This window comes from Hesperophylax consimilis, unplaced genomic scaffold (assembly GCF_061612785.1).
Source record: "Hesperophylax consimilis isolate HC1 unplaced genomic scaffold, BYU_Hcon_1.0 scaffold_41, whole genome shotgun sequence".
Classification (NCBI taxonomy): domain Eukaryota; kingdom Metazoa; phylum Arthropoda; class Insecta; order Trichoptera; family Limnephilidae; genus Hesperophylax; species Hesperophylax consimilis.
In genome coordinates, this window is record NW_028301271.1 from 761,412 (window position 1) to 784,109 (window position 22,698).

At 34.3% G+C, this 22,698-nt stretch overlaps 1 protein-coding gene across 2 annotated transcripts; it reads left to right on the forward strand.

Annotated features, from left to right (window-relative positions):
- The first annotated feature begins 16,116 nt into the window (after nt 1–16,116).
- LOC149408935 (uncharacterized) lies at nt 16,117–20,386 on the forward strand. Of its 2 annotated transcripts, XM_089650303.1 has the most exons (7): nt 16,117–16,610; nt 16,834–17,041; nt 17,125–17,312; nt 17,430–17,610; nt 17,778–17,936; nt 18,133–18,197; nt 18,752–20,386. In XM_089650303.1, exons 2-7 carry the CDS (start codon nt 17,032–17,034, stop codon nt 19,010–19,012), a joined length of 864 nt encoding a protein of 287 aa, XP_089506429.1. In that variant the 5' UTR covers nt 16,117–16,610; nt 16,834–17,031; the 3' UTR covers nt 19,013–20,386. The 2 variants fall into 2 exon arrangements, with proteins under 2 accessions (XP_089506429.1, XP_089506428.1); XM_089650302.1 differs by having other exon boundaries at nt 16,117–17,041.
- The last annotated feature ends 2,312 nt before the right edge of the window (nt 20,387–22,698 follow it).

A 22,698-nucleotide genomic window follows, 5' to 3' on the forward strand; every position in this document is an offset into this window, starting at 1 on the left:
CAGACGTATCGTATTTCATGTGACTAGTGTTAGGGCTGTGCAAATAGATTTTTAATTATAATAATAATTTGATTATTTAATTTGGCTATTATAGCTCTTCGTGAATTGAACAAATGAAAATAAAATATAATTATATAATATAATATATGTATATATATATTTTTTTTTTGTAAAAGATTATATATAACTGTTTGAACCCGTTAGTCAATCTGCCGAAAAATGGTTTATCAGGACGTTATAAAAATACATATATAAAAATACATAAATATTGTAAAAAATTCGTAAATCATTTTACTGCCAAACTTTTTCACTATCACGATCTAGGCAAAAAAAATAGCACAAAAGTTCTATTATTTGGAATATTCCAATCTGTAAATATCCCTTAAATTAATTTTCCCCCATCAGAAACACCAGATAAAGCAAACAACACAAAACTGACCTCAATTATTTGATTTCCCAAAAAAAAATTATTCGCACATGCCGGGATTTGAACCCGCAACCTCTGCAATCGAACTCGAGAACCTTACTTACAATAAAAATATCAATATCCACTTATTCCAATAAGGGAAAGACATTATTCTAGTATATTTTTAAAGTGATTGTTACCATACCAAATTTTGGAAGAATCTTAAATGTGTATTTATTTATAAGCCTAAAAATTTTTAACGTAAAAGTGGAATCATTAGTATTTATATGAAAATATCAATATTTCATAGGAAACTATAATAGTCATTTTTTGTTTTTAACGAGTTTTATTATTCACAATGTACATTTGTTACGTATAAATTTTATTAAATTAGCGACCGGTTTCGACACGTCCGTGTCATTAACTAGCTATTACAAAAAATGTCTAGATATTGTTACAAAGTGAATGCCAAAGAAATACAAAAAACAATAATAATATTAATAAAAATGCATAACAATAATAATAAAATATTATTGAATTTTATAAAATATATTATGATAACACTATACTAACAGACCGAACGATTAGTCATAATAGACCCGGTATAGTTTTACATGACAATATTATAAAATAACTTATATCATTGATGTCGCTATTCCAAATTCCTGTAACATTCAAAAATGTGTTAATGAAAAAATAAGAAAATACACAGATTTAGGAAACGAAATAAAAAGAATTTGGCATTCTCAGACTATAAAAATATTATCATTCGTTATTTCGGCTACTGGCATCATACCTAGCTCTCTCATTAAAAATTTAGGCGTATTAGATCTATCAAAAAATTTATATATAAAGATGCAAAAGTCGGTCATTTTGAATACATGTAGGATAACGAAAGATTTTTTAAATATTTATGTTGAGGAATCAGTAGGATTTATAGGCCCTGTTAGAAGTTTTACCGAGCCGAACCCTCTGATATGAAAATATCTGGAGTCGGTGATTTTTTTTCCCATTTGATCTCTGATGAGTTGACGTGTTGTTGTTCTTGTATTGTTTTGTATTTATTTTACTTATATAATGCACTTGCATAGTGTTGATTGACTAGCTGATCATTTGTGGAAAAGTGAGTGGAAGGGTTTAGTTTTTCCTATAATAAATAATAATAATAATACTTGGATGACTTGTATAGCGCCGTTTTTGTGCAAAAACACCTCAAGGGCGGGGGAGAAGATTATGGGGAAAATTTAACCCGGACAACAAAATCGGAAGCATAAAAAAATTATAAAAACTGTTTTTTATATGCCTACTCACTGTCAAAACCAAAACTTTTAATTAAATAAATGTACTCTCAACTGTGTTTTATATTTCAATGTTGTGACAGCCTACTCACTGTAAAAACCTAAACTTTTAAATAAATAAAAGTATTCTCAACGGTGTTTTATATTTCAATGTTGTGACAGCCCTCATCAGTCGCAAGTCGGAAGAGCCGGCCGTTGGGGAGTGTGCTCATTGAATTGAAATATTTCCAATATTTGGGGAAAAAATATTTTTTCCTAAATTCTTACAATTTTATAGGGAATTTTAGTTTACATGTTAATTAAATCAATACCTCTCTAATAATTATTTCATATGGAGAAGATGCAGATTTACATAAAACTTTGAGATCTCTTTCGACATTTATGTATTTTGAAACTAAAATAAGCATAAATAGTAGTGGTTAAACCCAGTAAAAAGCTCATAGTTTACTTATAAAATCAAATTATTTTAATCGTGGATATCCGCCAGTTTTTAAAAAGCCGTTCATATAATGTTTATCAACACATTAGGGAAACTCAAGGGAAAATTCCCATATTGTAGGGAAAAATTGAAAGCCAGCTACCACATAAACGGCTAAGATAAAACACGCTATTTTTAATTTGTCATCGGGAATGTTCGTTGTTGTCGATCGGGAGACCTCGGGTGTTTATGCCCGGATATTAGCATCAAACCACTTGTTCAGTAACGTTTTGGCGGAATTGTCTACAAAATACGACGAGGGCGACACAATTGACCAATTTTTGAACTATTTTAGTAAATTTCGACAAAATCGTTATCTCTGCTACCCTCTTAAGACGAAATAAGATCCTAAAAAAATATCAGTTATGGGCGTGAACGCGCTTTAAGTGGGCGAAGCCAAAAAAGTTTCACTTGCGCTCCGCGGCATCGAAACAAATATTATAATGTTTCGGGGTGTGGAGGAATGAAGTAAGTTGGAACGGGGAACACGACACGTTGTGTTGACCAAGCGCGGTCAACTCGGTTCGAAGTCAGAGCAGCGATGAAATCCACTAGATGGTACCCATGAGTAAGGTTTGAACATGAAATGCTTAATAATGGGCGTCTTTCAAACTATGTGAATAGTAATATTAAGTTGAATGTGCATGTTTTAGGTAAATTTCGATAGAAACGTTACCTATTGCAGAAGGAGCTCATGATTTTATGATTCTTATCGACTAATTCATCAAACTTGTTTGATGAATTAGTCGATACCATCAACCATACTGCTAGACGGTAGGCAGTAACTTATGACTCGTAACCGACGTGTTCTTCATTGACAGATGTCAAAGCAATACGGTATTCAATCACGAATCATTTTCATAATATCTGATCATAATTATATCTGAATATAATGACAAGATAAATAAAATATCAGTCATTTTCAATATTTATTATTATCGTTTACAAAAAGTTACATAAAACAAATAATTATGTAATGTAAAAAGCATAAGATGCAACTTTTTGTATAAAGGCCATAATTTATTATAATATAAGTTAGAAATAGTAAAAATAATTTTATATAAAAAACGAAAATAATTATTCAATAAACTAGCATTTCGAAATCTAAATGACGCTTTCCAAATTGACGTTCTTTACATACAATATCTAAGATATGTAGAGGATCACGAACATTCATAAACCTTGTGACTCCAGGATCGATAAGCTCGACAAGAATGCAATCCATTTAAAAATTAGTTAATTTAATAAGCATTTTTTCTTCCCAGAACTTGTCATCTCGAAGTATACGCTCAACTATCTCTAAGTTAGATAATTACAATCATAAAAAGAGTCGTGCTGCGAAATTCTATTTAATACATTTAAAGAAAAAATATGTCTAATTTCGCATGTTTTTAATTATTAATTATTTCTTGCTAAAGCAATCCCGATGAGTTACAAAACTCACTGAAAGACGGGAGGAACTTACAATACATAGGTGGGAGTTAATAATTACAATTTTACATTGATATTTTGATGTCAAAATTACAAGTTGCACATACGAAACAGTACAAAAATAGAAAAATATAATATATTTACTAATAAAACTTTTACACAAAAAATAGTTTTTACATTACAGTTATTTTACATGTCAGATTGTCGCCATAGATATCATGTCTCAGCGATCACTGTACGAGTCGGTCGAGCGTGCGAACCCACATACAATTTTATACTTAATGACATTTTTCCTATTTACAGAATAAGGAAATCTATTTTTAAATCAATATTTAGCTTCTAAATACCTAATGTATTTTATTATAATATGTATGTTTTATTGTAACAGTTAGTTTTAATGGTTAAAATAATTTTTCTAGTCTCGGCAAAACGCACCAAATCGTCAAAAGTAACAAGGAGCTTACCTTTATTTTCGACACGGTAAATTTAGTAACTAAATAACTGTTATTACTCAGAACCGATACGCTTTTTTATTAATTAAATAAATCGATTTTAATTGACTAATGCGTTGTAAAATATCGGCATCTCGTCACAATTTTTATTAAATGATGGCAGTATGTAAAAATTCAACTTTTACGCAATATATTGAATTTTTCCTTTTTTTTAACCACTCTGCTATTTTTGTGTACTTTACAGACAGCTCAAACTGCGATCGATTCATCAACGTCGTTCTATCTCCTTTTGTATTACGGTAAGATATATGTGATTTAAGCAGTATTCGAAAGAGCAAACATTTATATAAAAAAAATGTTCATCTTTGCAGATTTAGCAGATTTCTGCCTGAAAACTGCTAGTAATTACTAAAATCGACGATTGAATCAATTGTACCGAGATCGTTATAATATGGACTAATAGGCAATGCTTGTAAATCTTCTACATTATGTACAGTACCAGTAGACAATGCTGCTTCTGCTTCGTTTGGAAAGATCAAATGTTCTGCGTTGACAAATAGCTTTTCAGAGTCATTTGGTTGGCATTGTGTTTGTTTCGTAGTGGAAGTCAATTTACATGTCTTCGTATTTATCCTACTTTTTTTAAGTTGGCGCAATTGCATAGCTTCAACTATAAACTGAGGTTCTTTGATTGGCATATTTCGCATTAAACGGGAATCAAGGAGTTCCGGTAGTAGACAATCCATGTAAAATCTTATCAACTTTGTTTCCATACATTGTTTCCAAAATGCATCGTCCTTTCTGATATATTCTACTTTCATTGTATTTTCTTTTCCAGTCCAAAGGCCGAACAAACACTTTTCTTTGCCTGTGACACGGAGTTGTCCTTGTATTTGGTAATACCACGAGTGTTGTTTATTGATGACCAGCTGGCCTTTAATTAATTTCCAAAAAGTTAGTTTTCTTTTACGTATAGCTTCGTCTAATCCCATTTTAAATGCTGTTATTGGACATTTTACTTCTACAACCATATCCTCGGTAACGCCGTCCGGCGAAGCGCCTAAAAACGGGTACTCCAAATCAATGTACAGTCTACAAGGACTAATTGTCACATTTTCTTGAACGGACAGTTGTTGAAGAGCCACCTTTTCACTGTCGATTCCATGCCGAATGGCTGCTACATTTAACAGACTTTTTGGATTTAACAAGTTTTTCACCAGCGGTCCGCAGTTAATATCTTCCCTTCTTTTGACTACAGTTCCGAATAAGGAAGCCGTTAAAATATTCCGCCTTAGTTGCAACCATTCACCAGAATCTCTCTGCAAAATGGTTTCTTTTTGGATTTTGTCCCGGTTTATAATATTTTCTCTTAAATTCAAAAGAAATTCTTCTTTGCTCTTCTGGAAACATTCTGGTAGTATATCTGGTTGCTTGACATTGACACCATGAATTTCTTCATTTTTAGACATTTGTTGAAGAACACGATTTTTTTTCCTCATATACCGTTGTGTATTTAATACTCTTTTTTGACGTTTGGCTTCAAGAATTTTCACACGTGTGCTAGGATTATGATAAAAAGATTTTTGTAAATTGCACAGTGGGGCTCTTGTATTAAAAGAAACCACAGCACCATGGCATTGTGCCCCATAGGACTGCCTCATTGCAAAATTTATCCTCTTTCCACCTATGAACTTGGCGATTATGCCATTAAATCGTTCAACGACATTGCTATCCACATCGTGTATGAGACTGCGTGCATGTGCACCGACAGCAGATGTTATCAAAACGATTCTTAGCCACAGCGGGCTTCCTTTAAGCATCTTCAATAAACTGGAGTCACCCGTCTTTTCCGCAGAACAAAAATAATTTCTACACTTGTCATGGTTTCCGAAAACGTGATAGGGTGAATTTATAATGTCTTTATGCAAATTTTCGATTTTTTTCGACAAGGGAATGTTAGAAATTTTATTGTATTTGATTGAACAGGTAACAGCCTTACGGAGAGACATAATATTACTAATGCTCAATAATTTTCTCAAATTCTTGGGATATTTTGTGTCAGTGACAAGAGAGCGTAGTTTTGTACAAAAGTTACGTAACACGTGATTTCTGCATTCGATCTTTTCCACTGTATTGTCCAAGTAAGGTCGGGCCTGCAATATTTTGGAATACGTGCTGGAGTCTCCATCTGATACTAGCCGAGCATAAATTAAGTTGTATTCTTTAATCGATTCCCTAAAACCCTCGAGAAGAATATCTGACTCCATGCCGCTTGAAGAGCCGGTGTAATTTTTAAAACATACATGTCCTTTAGGTTCAGTGGCTTTTTTTTCTGCTCGAGCGCAAATACAACAATATTTGTTACGAACTGACATAAACAATACCTTTCCAAACTTCTTTCCAATAATTGCCGCTGCTCCTGACAAAGAGGAATAGTTTGTTCGGTATGATCTCTTACCCCAGGATCCATCTGCAATCACGTCAATCATGGCGGTTCCATTTTTGTTGACTCTTCCTTCTTTTAATGCTGCATCCCTTTCTTCAGCAGCTGCCAACGCCATACAATCGATAGAAGTTTCCTGCCATTTTTCAGATACTTCTGAATGTATTTTCGTATACAGTTTTGGAGACATTGTTGGTATGTCTACTGCTGCTAAAAACTCCTCCAACTGGTACTGTCCCCCACCAATTGCCATAATCCCAGACACCGCACATCTATTAAGATCCAAAGATGCACAATCATCATCGGTCGAAAGAAAGCTTTGATAATTGCAAAAATTGCATTTTATTGTAAATTTAGAAATAAGACCAGTTCTTTTTTCGCTTACTATTTCCAAATTTCTTAGACTACATCCAAAATTTTCGCAATGTTGACTAAATATTTTGAGTTTTTTTAGAAACATATCAACGTTAACCAATCTACGGCCTTCAATCAACATCTCAGTCTTGAACGGTTGACAAACTTCCACCTAAAAGAAATAAAGTATATTTTCACATTACTTCTTCAGCGTAAAATGATTCATCATTCAAACATATAAAATAGAATTTTCTATTCAACTATGTTTCTCTTTATATTGCTTTTACATACCTCGTATGAAATTGGGAAGGATTCAACTTCAATATCATGAGTGCTAAGCCCGAAAGTTGAGGAATCCCAGGCGTTTGTATCTGGTGTAGTCTCTTGTACATCCTGTAAGAAGACTATTTGTTGGAAGCTTTGCATGTAAATATGTACGGTCATTATATTATATTTGGCAAAACAAACAAATGGCTGCCTTCAAGGTAAATCTGCGGTGGCTGGTTTCTACAAACTGAGCTAGTCTTGTTTTAAAATAAAGTGTTCTTACTTTAAGGTTTGGGCTGGAAACGGCATGCACGTTAGTGTCATAAGAACTAGAGCCAGCAAATAGTGAAAACTTTTCAGGTTCATTCATCTCTGGTCCGTGCTGAAAAATAATGTCAGTTTTTGTTAATTTTTTTAGAGCGCTTATTTAATAATATAAAATTAATATTATTTACTTTATATTTACAGAAATTGTGAAAAAATTACCATGTTGAGTGTCGGTATAGCGTTTAACACAATACTCGTATTTTCTTTATTATTTGCAATATTATCTGGATGAAGTCTTGCGGAATTTTTCCTAAAATGAGAAATACTTGTTAATTATTTAAACTGTCTCTATTCCCTAATTATTTAGAGATGTATTAAGACATGCCCGACAAACTTTCATCGACGATTCCTGAGCTTATTTGGTGTAAAAAATGCATTTCGGTTAAAATAAAAATATGTCACCGGAAATCAAAATTAATTTACTTCTTATACTCCAAATTCAATATGCTCAGAAGTTTATCGACTGCGTATATATGTATATATCTAAATATATAAAATTATTTAAGCTGACATTGTACAATTATGTTCTGTAAAAAATGTATCCCAAAGATCTACTTTTATGTGTGTATTTAAGTAGTACCTTCTCCATTCCGCTAAACATTTTCCTTGGTGCCGTAATTTTGTTCGGGATAAAACTCCTTTTGTCCTCTGTTTTCCCATATTTAACTGAAACGTAAGTATATATTAGCCAAGAGATTTATTATAAATTGGTTCAATTTTACCTTAAATTTGAAATTCATTTCAACGTAAGTAAGTGCAGTAACTTGGGGAGATAATTGCACAATTCTATCTACAACAAATGATCTAACAATCTAAACTTAAAAGATTAATGACTCTTTTTAATATTCGAATGACTTTAGGTACTTTATAGGTGACATATGTCTAATTTTCTGTATGGAGAAAAACTTTCGATGTAGAGTTTTTGTTTTATGGAAAAAAAACTTTCGAATTTCAAAAATTTGTTATTGGGTAATTTAACTGGTTTTGGTGGATTAGAGCTTGGATACGTATTAGAGTTAAAACACATAAATTAAATACCTATTTATTTTATGAAATTTTATTTTCTACAAAATTAGTATCAATAATTTTTTCACAAAATTGTACTGGAAACGAGATATTTACAAAAAACCAAAGCTAGTCGCGCAAAAAACTTGTTTTTTTCAAAAATATACGCACCTTTATGATTTTCTACCTCGGTACCTATTAGAGATTGAAGAAAATTGTTTTCTCAAAAGTTGTAAGTAATTTTATTTTCTACTTTAATTGTCTAGCTAATTTAGCCGAAATTTGCATTGGGAATGAGATATTTTGGAAAAACTAGATTTTGGAGCGATTTCGGCCGGTTTTTTTCAAAATGGCGGCGCGAGCACAGGTGTGCCAAGGTCGGAAATTCAGATTTTACATCAGGGGACCAGTTTATAAAACATATAAAAAAAATTGGGACTACCGGAATAATTACGATCGCGAATCGCTAATTGCCCTGGAGTATTAGTAATGAAACGAACTCTTCACAAACACTTAATTGAAATATAAGAGAATACCACTCCTTAGTAAAAAACTCCTTTTATTTTACCATAATTTATTAGATATACCATTGTTACAACTAACATGACTGTATAATTAGAAATTTATGTAAAAGCCCAGTAGGGCGTAAATAAAGGAAAACGATTCTAGTGAAGGGGCCACTCTATAACATTCTGTGCCGCTGATTGCCAGCCAGCTCGCCAAGTGTCGTAAAAAACGGATTAATAGTAAAAAAGTCTACTTGGGCTAGAAATGATACATAATAACATAACGACAATACTTTAGTGTCATCTTTTTTCTCAAGTGCCTACACATTTACGCATTTAATTTTTGTTAAAATATTATATTAGGTATTTATAGCATGTCTGAGTTCTTCACAATCAGTTCCAATTTTTCCGTGCCCAAAAATTGGTGTGACTGAAAGCCAAATAATATAATTTATATGTAAAAAGAAACTACACTGTTTATAATTATTATATTTGAAATACTTTTTACGAAAAAAATATTTAAGGTAATATTTAACTATTAAAATAAAGAAACTTAAGAATTAAAAAACTTCTACTAAATAAACTGTTTTCATATTTTTTTAACAATGTCCAAATTTATCTGAAACATAACCACTGTACACATTTTAAGAATAAACAATTGAAAAAAATATAATGTATTCTTTTATATTGGTGAAACATATACTCACTTGAGGAAGAAGTTAAATTATAAAAAACAGAAAATTTCACTAATAGATTTCAAAGTAATCGTTTGATTAAATAAAAAAATACGTAAAAGAAATCACCGGAGCGACGGGCCGGGCGACACACAACCTTACAGGCCGGAACTTTGACGGCGTCTGAATCAATACGTAATAACTCGTTGTCAACGCGCACACAAATATACTACGCACAATCCAGAGTTTTGAAGTTCTGGCGGTTGATTTTTGTGTATCTGGCCAGAAATTGGATTTTCGCGAGTGTTTTTATTTTAATTAATTCGTATGAATACATTAATAAAATCTCTAATCTTTTTTGAGGGATTCTTCGGGAAGTTACTAATTCATCGTCTAGAAAAATAAAATCTGGTACTTGCCGCTTATCTTACAACACTTTACATAATATAATGTACTTATCGTTTTACATAATATATTTAATGGTAAGGTCCTGTTTTTATTCATCTTAAATATAAATAACTTGCATCCCTTCGAATCCCTCGAGAAACATTTAAGATTTTAGTAATAAGCTCATCAGAAATAATTAAAATGTGAGCGTCGGGGCAAATCCCCGTTATCAGGGTATTGTGTCGCCTTAATGATTCTCAAGTGACCCCCAAGGTTTTAAAAGCACGTAGATTAAATTACAAAGATACATCTAATGGAACCACTACATGGAAACCCTCACAATCGGTTGTTATCACTTTTGAAGGCCAAACTTTGCCATCTCGGGTATTTATTTATTACAACGCACTCCCTGTGGAAGTATATAAATTCCCGACGATCCAGTGTTTTAACTGCTGCCGTTTCGGACACTCAAAACCCATATGTCGTTCCCCTCCACGTTGTTTTCATTGCGGAGAAGACCACCCCTTTGATCTTTGCCAAAAATCATCGAATGATCCACGTTGCATTAACTGCAAGGGAAATCATACAGCGGTTAGTGTGGCCTGTCCAGAATTGACTAGACAAAGGAATATTAAACAATCAATGGCTTCAGACAACATTTCATATTTCCAGGCATCAAAATTATTCCCACCTGCAATAAAATCGTTTGCAGAGGTAACATCTACCTCAATTCCTAGCAATCTATCTTACTCTAAATCTCCTCCATCATCTTCTCACAGGGAAACAATTTTTATACCACAAAAACCAAAACCAAAATTTATTGCTTCTATTGATAAAAATCAACATAATGATATTTTGTTTAACCCAAATGGGAATTATAAATCTCAGACACTCAATGGGAGTGCTTTAAATAGTTCCCAATCTTCCACTAATTTAGGGAAAGTGGTGAATGAAAATTCTGCTTTCATTCAGACTTTAATTACCCTCTTAATTTCTATTCTTTCAAACAACAATAATATACCGTCCAACGCTGCCGATTGCATTAAATCATTATTATCCTGTCTTCCTAATGTCTCCGAAACTGAACAGAATTCTTCAGTGGAATATCAGAAGTCTAATCTGTAATAAATTTGAACTTGTAAAATTACTCGATGAACATGAAATTTCAGTTGCCGCTATTTCTGAAACGTGGTTTAAACCCTCGTATCTATTTAAGATTTCTGGATATAATTGTCTTAGACATGATAGACTGGATGGTAAAGGTGGCGCTGCCTTAATCATCCATGACTCTATCCCTTTCAAACCAATCATGTTTCATACTCTCTCCAACAATTTTCAGATAGTAGCAGCTGTTGTATGTGATATTACAATACTATCAATATTGGAGCCAGGAAGGAGTCTGAAAGGGTCGAGAGGATGCACTAGGTGGCATGAATGGCTGGGGGTGACTGGAGTGACTAAAGTAGACTAGGATGAGGTGATTTTGCACAGCGGTGCTGCCAAGGTCTGTTATCTATGTGAGGATGTTGTGTCGGCGCTCTTTATTGGCAGCAGACACATGTCAGCGCTATATTAGCGGCGGACACATGCCTGAACGGATGACGAGCCTCGTGCTGGCACAGTTGGTGGACGGGGTAGTCTCTCTCGCTGCAGCAGCTGGTACAGTTCCTTCGCTACCTATTCTATTCTTGCAGCAGAGTCTCCATCTTCTGTCTTCGTCGAGCGTTACAGCGGTGCTGCCAAGGTTTGTTGTCTATGTGAGGATGTTGTGTCAGCGCTATTTATTGGCAGCAGACACATGTCAGCGCTATATTGGCGGCAGACACATGCCTGAACGGATGACGAACCTCGTGCTGGCACAGTTGGTCTAAATAACAAATGTAGATCCAAGGAAATAAATTGTACAGCGCCCTTGAGGTGATTTTTCACAAAAACGGCGCTATACAAATTATCCAATTATTATTATTATTATTATTATTATATGTCCCTCCCTCCACTATTTTTGATGAAAACGAATGGTCATCATTTATGTCTCAGATCCGTCCCCCGTATATGTTACTGGGCGACTTTAACGCTCATTCTACCTCTTGGGGTAGTGAATTAACGAATCGTTCTGGCCGTAATCTTTTAGATTTTATTGATTCCCATAATTTATGTATTTTAAACGACGGATCTCCAACCCGATTCACCCCCCCTCAACAAAGGAAAAGTGTTGTTGATTTATCTCTCTGTTTATCTTCGGTGATACGTAAATGTTCTTGGAACATACTTAAAGACCCCCTTTCCAGTGATCATTTCCCTATTATAATCCTCTTTCACTATCTAACCACCTCGCATTCCTTTACAATTAACAATAATTTTAAATTTAAAACGAAAGATGCGAACTGGAGATTTTTTTCTTCTGTATTAGACTCTCTTGTTCACTCTGTAAAATCTTCTCTTGGGAACATCAGAACACAATGTGAATTATTTCCTAGTATAGTTATAAAAGCAGCAGAAAAATCCATTCCAAAGCGTAAAGTTAACATTAAAACTAAACATTCGACTCCGTGGTGGGACGAAGAATGCACTCGTGCTGTTAACTCTAGAAAAGAAGCAGTTTCCATTTACCGCAAATGCATGTCTTTTGAAAATTTCTTATCAGTGAAACGCGTCCAATCAGAAACTAAACGTATTTTGAAAAATAAAAAGCGGTCTGGATGGCGAAAATTTTGTGAAAACTTGTCTCCTGAAACTCCCCAGTCATCTGTTTGGACTAATTTAAAAAAATTCGGTTCGTCATATGCTCCGGAGCGTACCAAACATATTCCGGAGGAAATTATTATGGGTTTTGCTGATAAGATTGCCCCTCCTTCAGTTGCCAGATGTGAAGAAATGCCCTCTTTTATTTCATATCCATCTCACTCTAACTGGCTAGACTCTCCTTTCTTAGTTAGTGAACTAAAACGAGTAATCAAATCTCTTTCTGACTCTTCTCCGGGTCCTGATGGAATATTATATAGCTTCTTTAAAGCATTCTCCGACATGTCGGTTGAATATTTCTTATCCTTAAGGCGAATATAAACGCCAAACATATTTCGGTTTCTACCCCTTCCAACAGAATATAAAATGTGCACATTTTTTGTTACTTATCGGCACGAGAAAAGTAATTGCAGTAGCCGCGTACTATGTACCTGCTATACGTAGGAAGCGCCCGACCAGGCCTCCCCGTTCGCCAAGGCTTCCGTATACCTACTAATACCTTTTTAACTGGTGGACGATTACTATCAATCTTATTTTGACAACAGCGGCAGAGCTATGACTGCCGGATGGACTCAAACTGTGGGGATATTAGTGATTAATATAATAATTAATATTTTTTAATTTTTAATAACTGTATATTTTTTATTGATTTTTATTATTTGTATGCATTTTATTTTATTTTATTTCTATATGTAATTTACAGTTTCACATAATTATTTATATTTGTATTTGGTATATTTCAAACTTATAACTAAAATATGTTGAGTGTAAGGTAGGTTTGAGAAGGTGATACTGTATGTGAGTAATAATAATAATAATAATATTTGGCTGATTTATATAGCGCCGTTTTCGTGATAAATCACCTCAAGGGCGCTGTACAAATATATTTCTTAAATAGTTAATACTAGAACTACTGACTTATCTCTAAGACTTATATCTAGTGACTTAAGACTAAGGCCTATAACGACATATATACGAGTATTTACATATTTAGCAACTTACAACTAAAATTAATATTAACAATCTAATTTTACTAACGCCAGAAGAAGAAGGAAGTTCTATTATATTAGGGTGTTTTTTATTGTTAGCTGGATATATATGTTAAATGAATGAAATTAATGAATAAAATCAATCGTCAATCTTAAACGCATTTAGATGATTCATCTGTCAACAATTAAACCGATTGACTTGTTATGTTCCCGCTGATATTGTCCATTGTCCATTGGTAGGCAAGTCAATAGAAAAATTGAATGAACGGAATCGCTAGATAATGTAACAATTACAGTATAAAAAAATGAAATATTTAGATAGAATGACGGATTTATGGAAATGAGTGTCTGAAGGCACTATCTCCTACGTCCGTATGGAGGTACACATTTGAATACTGATAAAAAGATTTAAACGAGCAGGGCGAACACGTCTACTTTCTTCAAAAAATGCGAGCCGATGACGAGAGAGGGGAGCCCGGAGCGGGGACAGCCGGATACCGGCACAAACTCGTTCACATTACTCCGGTCCGGTGGTTCTACCGGCACTTTCGCAGTGACAAAACGCTCGGTAAAAATGCCGGGCTCGGCAAAAATGCCGGACCCGGGATAGTGTGAATAGCTACATATAAATTGTACAGCCACTAGCCCTTCCGGCAGTTTTACCGGCCTGGCAGATCTGCCGGTCCGGCATAGTGGGAACCAGGCCTAAGTGAGAAACAAGAACAAATACTAAGTACGAAAGTATCTTTGACATCTCTGTTCTAGTAGGTATATACGCTTCACCTCCAAGACACACCATCACTGCCAGCTGTCTAATCACTTCACTGGTCAAGTCAAAAGTCGGCATTTATAACCGAACAGTATGTATCAAATGACGTATGAATGTGAATGAAACAAGCAGCGGGAAATGGCGGAATAGTCAACTTTGAAGAAGAGTTGACGATTGGCCAACGCCCAAAAACGTGCTCCAATAACTGCTGTTAAATTAACATGAACTCAAGGACGTTAGACATATTAAAATGAAAACCAACATAATTAAATAAATTTAGTTACTCACACACACATCGAATGGAAAATGGAGACGTTTTTAAAATCACTGACAACTTTGTAACGTGTTTTTGTAACGCAACCAATAATTTTATTCCAATTCCGATCAATAATAAAGAAAGAAAAAGCTTCAATTTATGCATAGTATATTTTTTGGCATTCATAATGTATACCGATTCGTAGCAAAGATTAATCTAAATAGTGATTTAGCATTTACCTTCGCCTTAATTAATAACATGTTTGAAACAGGATTTATTCCGGATGTCTGGAAAGTTCAAAAAATCCTCCCGGTTTTAAAACCAGGGAAAAATCCGTCCGAAGTCTCATCCTATCGTCCTATTGCTCTTTCGTCGTGTTTAATTAAAGTAGTGGAACATTTGATAAAGAACAGATTAGAATGGTTTGTTGAAAATCACAGTATTATCCCTCCTAATCAATACGGCTTTCGTAAAAAGAAATCTACTATGGATAATTTAAGTTTGTTAACAACAGATATCCGTATTTCTCAATCCCTTAACTCTTTTTCGGGCGCTCTTCGGGGCTGCCGGCTGCTTTTTGGAAGCGCTCCGAGTTTATTTTTGAAATCCTGGGAAGTCCTCAATTTTCCAGGTGTAAATTTAGCATAAAATAACCGCATTAAGTTTTAGTTTACGTGTATAAAAGTAAAATAATTTTTCTGTAGCCCCTTCGGGCTTAATTCAAGTTTTAATATAAAGTTTTACATATTTTTAGTTCAAATCTGCCACGTTATCCAAAAAGTGCACAGTGAAAGGCAAAACATCGGTCGTCGGTTTTAAATGCTTACCACATGTGCACGGTGATAGACTAGTGAACAGTTTCAAGTGCGTGTAAGTGATTTATGAGGGTATCCTTTGGGCTATGATGGTTGTAAACAATGTCGTATATGACCGGGCCACACTACTCAGACTTAATAGTGAAAGTGTCTATTTGGACCCTGCAATAGCTGCAAAGATATCGCTGTATAACCTTGGACGCGTTATTACTAAAACAACTACCCGTAAAATTAGGTTTCGTGGTTGCAGAGCTGGACGCAGTAGGAAAAAACATCTGGAACACAGCATCGAAATAGTTACGTCACCGCTAACAAAAGAACAGGGAAAAGTAGCAACTCAAATTCTCCCGATTCCGGAGAGAGAATATAACACAGTTAATGCTTGTATACAACGGCATGCAAACTTTAAGAGCCGTCAACTAGGTATAGGATCCAGGAGGCCGATTCACGTTCTTTTGGACTTTGCCTATGGCTGGCGTTCGCTAACGATAGCCGTCGGCTGTAAGGAAAGGATTTTTTTAGCCTGTAAGGTCAACCATAAACACATGTGCGACCGTTAAGCGATTCACGATCCTTACAGGCTTGGTTTCGGAGAGACCTAGTAAAAAAATCCTGAGCAAGAGTGGTTAAGAGATGTTAAGAGATTGCTTGAAAACAAAGATATATCGAATATAATCTATTGACGCAAGGTCTATAAACAAAACTTCTTAAAACATTCACTTTATATTATAATGCATTTTAACCACATCTTATTTTATTTTTAAACATCATAATAAAGCCGTTTATCTAAGATTTACGTTTTGTATATAGGTACCCTACCTAGCTATATAGTTAGAACTTTGTTATCAATTCACTCCGCGCCAGATTACCGCCATCTTAGATCTTAGCCGCCATTGCATATTTACGTCAAGTCTCAACAGTCAACAACAAGCAAACACAAGTTAGTTTGAGCATTCAGTAATAGCGGCACAGTTAGTCTTGTTGATATTTTTCATAAAAAATTGGAATGAGGTAAGTTAATATTCTATATAATGTAATTAAAAGCATATAAATGACTCAAAACGGAATTGACAACGATTTTATCGGTCTACAAAAGATAAATTGAGGTTAGAAATTTTTAAAACTCAAGTATAAGGCTAGACAGTTATTGTATTATTATTTTTTAGCTTTTGTGTTTAGAACCTAAGAAAAGTGTGTACTTAATTAAATAATATGTCGTTGCATTATCTTTCAGTTTATCCGTAAATAAAATTATACGGTCCGCGCGTACTTCGGCGGCGCAGTATATGATGATGGCAGATGCCATGATTTTAGAGCCAGCATTTGCAGCCAACAAATTTGTAGGAAAAAATGGAAAGGACGCTCTAGCTGCATTTTGGTTAAACCTTACCATAACATTAAATAATGCTGGTCCACAAAAAACAACAACACAATGGCAAAAAGTAAGATTCTATCAATGCAGAATAGTACTTGTCAATTTTGTAGTGTATTTGATTTGTGTACTGTAATGTAATATTCGTTTCAGGTGTGGACCGCATTAAAGTCCAATGTGAGGTCAAAGGTATCCAAAATGCGGAGAGAGAACCTGCAGACATCGGCCTGCATGTATCGGCCGGATGTTCACTGACTGCGTTAGAGGAGAAGGTCCTAAGTCTGATGGGCAATTTGATTGTCGACGGACTCAGTGTGCCCGACAACCTTCCGACTGACGACGTAAGTATTTTATTCATTTGTAAAGGCCCTTAGCCCCACTTGTTTTGCTAGTTTACATAATGTGTGAATAAAGAAATTTCATACGATACTTTGTTGACATGTTCATTTCTTTAACAGAGATCTCTTCTCGCACTGATGGAGGATGACGCTGATGGTACTGGTGGTGTGCGGGGAGAGTTTTTGAACCCCGTGGCCTCCCCTCCTACCTCGCCGACCTCTCCTCGCGCAGTGGACAACTCCATGCATTTCCCAGACTGTAATCCCCATGCATCAACCCAGAGTCCTCGATTGGTAGCAGGTAATTCTTTATACAATGTCAAGTAAAATCACGCCCATAACATGAATTAGATATACATATGAATAGTTTAATTCATTTATATACACATAAATTCTATTTTACAAAATTCAAATGATCAAATATTAAAATTATTACAGACATCAACTACATTGAGTTAAATGTTTCAGAAATTGTGGTAGAGATACCCAACATTAGTGGTGATGCGCAGGAAGAGTTGGTGGCTAGCCCTTTACCTCCGACCACTCCTCGCACAGTGGACCGACCTCCCCTTCCCCCTCCACATGCATCAACGCAGCGACCGAGGAGGAGAACTCGAAATGTAGCAGGTAATTAATACCTATAATAACAACAAATATGTTCACATCCATCGAATGTAAGTACACAGCATATGATTGTGTACATGGAGTAGATAAAAATATCAAAAGTTTTATTCATTTATGTACATATAAATTCTGTTTTATAGAAATTGAAAGATCAAGTGTTAAAATTATGTCAATTATATTGAGTTATTCAATTTTTCAGATCAAAATGAGACCAGAGCAGCTGCTTTTCAGAAACTGATGGATCAGCAGAATTGTGTCATATCGGTGAGGAAAACTGACTTAACTTTTTTTTTTTAAAGTATATTTTTATTTAGTTATAAAATGTGTGTACATCAATCTAGTATATTAATTAACCTTATTCTAAAACTACTATTTTTTTTTTTCACTTACATACTTACTAAAATTTGGACTTCACAACATTTAGACATAACCCACGAAAAACTGGAAGACTTCTAGCTTCCTTAACATTTACCGGGAGTTCATTGAACATTTTAAAATCTTTATAATAAATATTGTTTAATGTTCCGGATAAATTAGTCTTAGGAAGCCTAAAGTCTTTACAGCTTCGATACGACCTACGATAGCTATGGACTGTACTATTTATCTTACACTATTCGTCATATAGTCTGGCAACATTTTATTTTTTTAACTTATAAATAAATACCAGAGAATTAAATACTAAACATTGCCAAACACTAAGGATGTTGAGTTGGCGTTATTATGTTGACTTGGCATTACTATTGCATATTATGTGTGGCCTTCTTATTCCTATTTAGTAAATTGATTACATTTCAAGTTTGAATAATTTTTTTTTACAGAAACTCGCAGATGCACAAACGAGGTCAACCACGACGGTGGAGAATTTTTTAATGGGGATTGAGGCGAGAATAATGGAAGAGAAGATAAGAAAAAGGGAATGGCAAGAGATGATGAGAGAAAGAGACAGGGAATGGCAAGAGAGGATGAGAGAAAGAGACAGGGAATGGCAAGAGAGGATGAGAGAAAGAGACAGGGAAGAGAGAGCACAACAGTTCATGCAGCTTACATTATTATTAAAGAGACTAGTAGAGAAGAAGTAAGTAGAAAGACACAAACATTTTCAGCTGTTTTTGTAAAGGTCGTTTTTCAGTCTCACTCTTAACTCTTTATTTATTATTTTAAATAATTGATAACATATCATAAAGTGTTAATTTTGTTATGATAACAAATGTTTTATTATCTTCCTTTTTACGTAATAAGTAGATATAATGATATCCTTACTGGAATCTCCCGTGCTGAGGATTTCTGTGTATATATTATTATGTAATGTTTTTGTAGTGCAATTGAGTTTGTTTTTATTTTCTACTTCTGATCTCTATGTTTTCTTTTCATTCGAGTTGTGTATATTATGTATTTGTGTAATTTTTTGTAAAGGTGGGTTTTCAGTCTTACTCTTTCTTAACTGTATAATTGTTTTAAATAATTGTTAACATATCATAAAATGTTAATGTTATAATAACAAATGTTTTATTATCTTCCCTTTTAAGTAATAAGTAGAGATAATGATATCCTTACTGAAATCTCCCGTGCTGAGGATATTATGTAACGTTTTTTTAGTGCAATTGAGTTGTTTTTGTTTTCTACTGCTGATCTCTCTATGTTTTCTTTTTATTTGAGATTATGTATTTGTATAATGTTGTGTAAATACATATAAAATAAAAACAATATAAAAATAAAAAGTGGTGTTTAATTTATGTAAGGTATTTATTTTTTTTAAATTTGTGGGCATCTAGCCACTATTATATTTACAATTCTTCTGTAACTACTCATGGTGCTCTACTGAAGAGGACACATGGGTGACTCTTCGCATCCCGGTACAATTGGATTTACTAGCATTCATCTTTGTCGTGACAAACGTTAACGGCATACAAGTCCTTCCACCAAAAACGAGGTGAACGGAGCGGACCGAGTACATAATGCATACAATGGTTGATAATAGATACAATATGTAGTTGTTTTGATATAATGGTTTTGTATTAGGGCAATTCACCCCAAATAGAGTGCTTTGTGGATGCAATTGATGGTAATATTGATTTTAAATAGTTTATATATTTTTTTAAACTATAGTTACATTGAAGAAACAAACTTGTTTACAAATAATACAGAAAATGAGAGTAAACAAACAAAGACAATTCTAGAAGAGTGTCTAACCTAAACAGTACATAGCTGGTATTTAATTTTGAATATCTCAAATTTATGAAATAATAACATGTATAACAATTTATGAAATAATAATTGTAAACGTTCTTAGTCATTTAAAAGAAAATAATATTAGGAAAGATAGTTTTTTCTTTTTAAACAAAATTGTGGTTACGTGAAATAAGCAAACTTACATTAACAATGCAGCAAAAGAGGGAAGGCACATACACATGATTAAAGAGTTCTAACGTAAATGACACTTGTATGAAAAGAATGTATTTTGTCATGATTTAAATTTGAGAAATCAGCGCTGTTAATGTGTAAAGTGAGAAGTGATTATCTGATTTCTGACACGTCTTCCTTCAGCAAGACGTGTCCTCGGAAGTTCGTGGTCTTCTGCAATGGGTAATGGGTTATCTATTTCAGGCATTACCTGATCTATCTCAAGGTCCATTCTACTCATCCTCCGCAGATTGTGCAATACGACACACGAGTTGATGATGTGGCACGCTCGTACAGGTTCGTACATTAAAATACGCTGGGCCGATAGACATCTCCAAGTCCCTTTTAAAACACCAAAACACCTTTCCACAGCTGACCGAGCTTTGCAGTGTGCGTCCGTATATCGCTTTTCACTTTCAATGGCTGAATTGGGAATAGGTGTCATCAAACATGGTTCTAAAGGGTAGCCCGAATCTCCTGTTAAGTACAAATTTATTGAAATGTATAATATAAGTTATGTTGTTTTAATCAATATCTATGAATAGAATATAATGTTTTCTATTATATGTCGAGAGAATACAATATAAATTGTTATGTACTTGCTTCTATTGAAAAATCATCAATAAAAACACAAAATGTGGGTTTTGTAATTTAAGTATTGTCAATAAAACAATTATTTTTACCTAAGAGCCATGTTTTTCTTTCTCCTCTTTCATGCCAGAGCTCCATGATTCGTTGAGCTGGACAATTGGCCCAAATCTGGCTATCGTGCCGCGTACCAGGATATCGTGCATTTACATCTAAAATGACCAAGTTTGGATCACAAATCTGAAATATTAATTTTTTATTATAATATCATATAGGACTTTCTTGTGCATATTAAATTACACAAAGAATGATCCAAATCACGAGCTCACCATTTGCACATTTAAGGAGTGATATCCATGATGATTAAAATAGACGTTTTCCTGTTCTGCAGGAGCAATGATGGAAATGTGAGTGCAGTCAATGGCTCCTATACATCCAGGGAAAGGATTGTCTGCCTGATGAAAGATTTGCCTGACTTTTTGCCTATCTGCGGCAGTCGTCGGAAATTTAACCCATTGCTTTTGTAATGTTTGGCTGATAGCCGATGAAACATTTGATATGCATCGGCTAACAGACGACTGACTGACTGCCAAGCCGTACTCGTGGCCTATACCTCGCTGATAAGACCCCACCGCGTAGAACCTTACGGCAGTAAGTACCTGTGTAAGATTCAACCATTAATACCGTACCTTCTTTTTCATACATTATAATATACATATTCATGTTAATTAAATGTAGCACCCACCTTTTTTGTGTATTACAGACTGTGTGTCCATTTACAATACACATTTAACATAAACTACAAAATATTATATACCTAACATAGATTAATTAAATTAAATTACCTGTGATTGAACAGACAATCCATGCATTCTTTTCGGTTGTAGGGTGGGGGATAAAGATTCTATGAGGAAATAGCCAATTTCCTTTGAAATTCTGAATAAATTTATAAATTCTGTGTTCCCTATTTCCATCGGATTTTGCGCATCTCGCAGAATCCTAAATGGAATTCGTGCCCAATTTTCTTCATCCAAATGTACGATTTCCATGGCTAAAAATCCTGCAGCCATTTTATCTGCAAATTATTATGATTATTATTTATCTGAAAATCCTCAATGGTAAATTATTATAGGTATATCGCACATAAAAAGTGAAGTTAAAGTGAAGTTTATTGTATTTATCATATTTCTGACATATCGGTATTTTGGCAGGTTGCATACCTACGTTGAAACATCACAATTACGTTAATTCGAATCATTTAATAGCGTTTATAAGCGACAATTAACTCAAAAATCATGTTTACAGTCAATACTTACGATAATATTAAGTTTTCTCGTGTTAAAACCACTTAAATATGGAAAACCAAATAAAAAAACGTATCACAGTAAAACAAATCCTTTGTCAAATGACAGCCGCGGTCAGCCATTGACATCTCAAAGACAGGTCCCGAGCTCTCCTTACGGTGCGTTGGCCAACGCTAGCGTTATGTTTCAAAATGTAAGGAATATGCCGGTTATCGACTGTCACTGGGAGAACGAGAATCGCATTTCACGAAATATTCGAAGGTAAGGATAAATTTGAAGGCGAGGTTACTTTTGGTGTCCTTAAAAAGAACGTGAATCGCCCTCCTGGAATGTTAGATCTCTCAATAACAAGATAGAGGAGGTAGGGGAGGTTTTCAACGAACAGAATCTTCATGTCCTGGCCATAACTGAGACTTGGCACGAAAATAGTGACTCTTTTTCAATAAAGAGACTCCGAGCTTTAGGTTATGTCG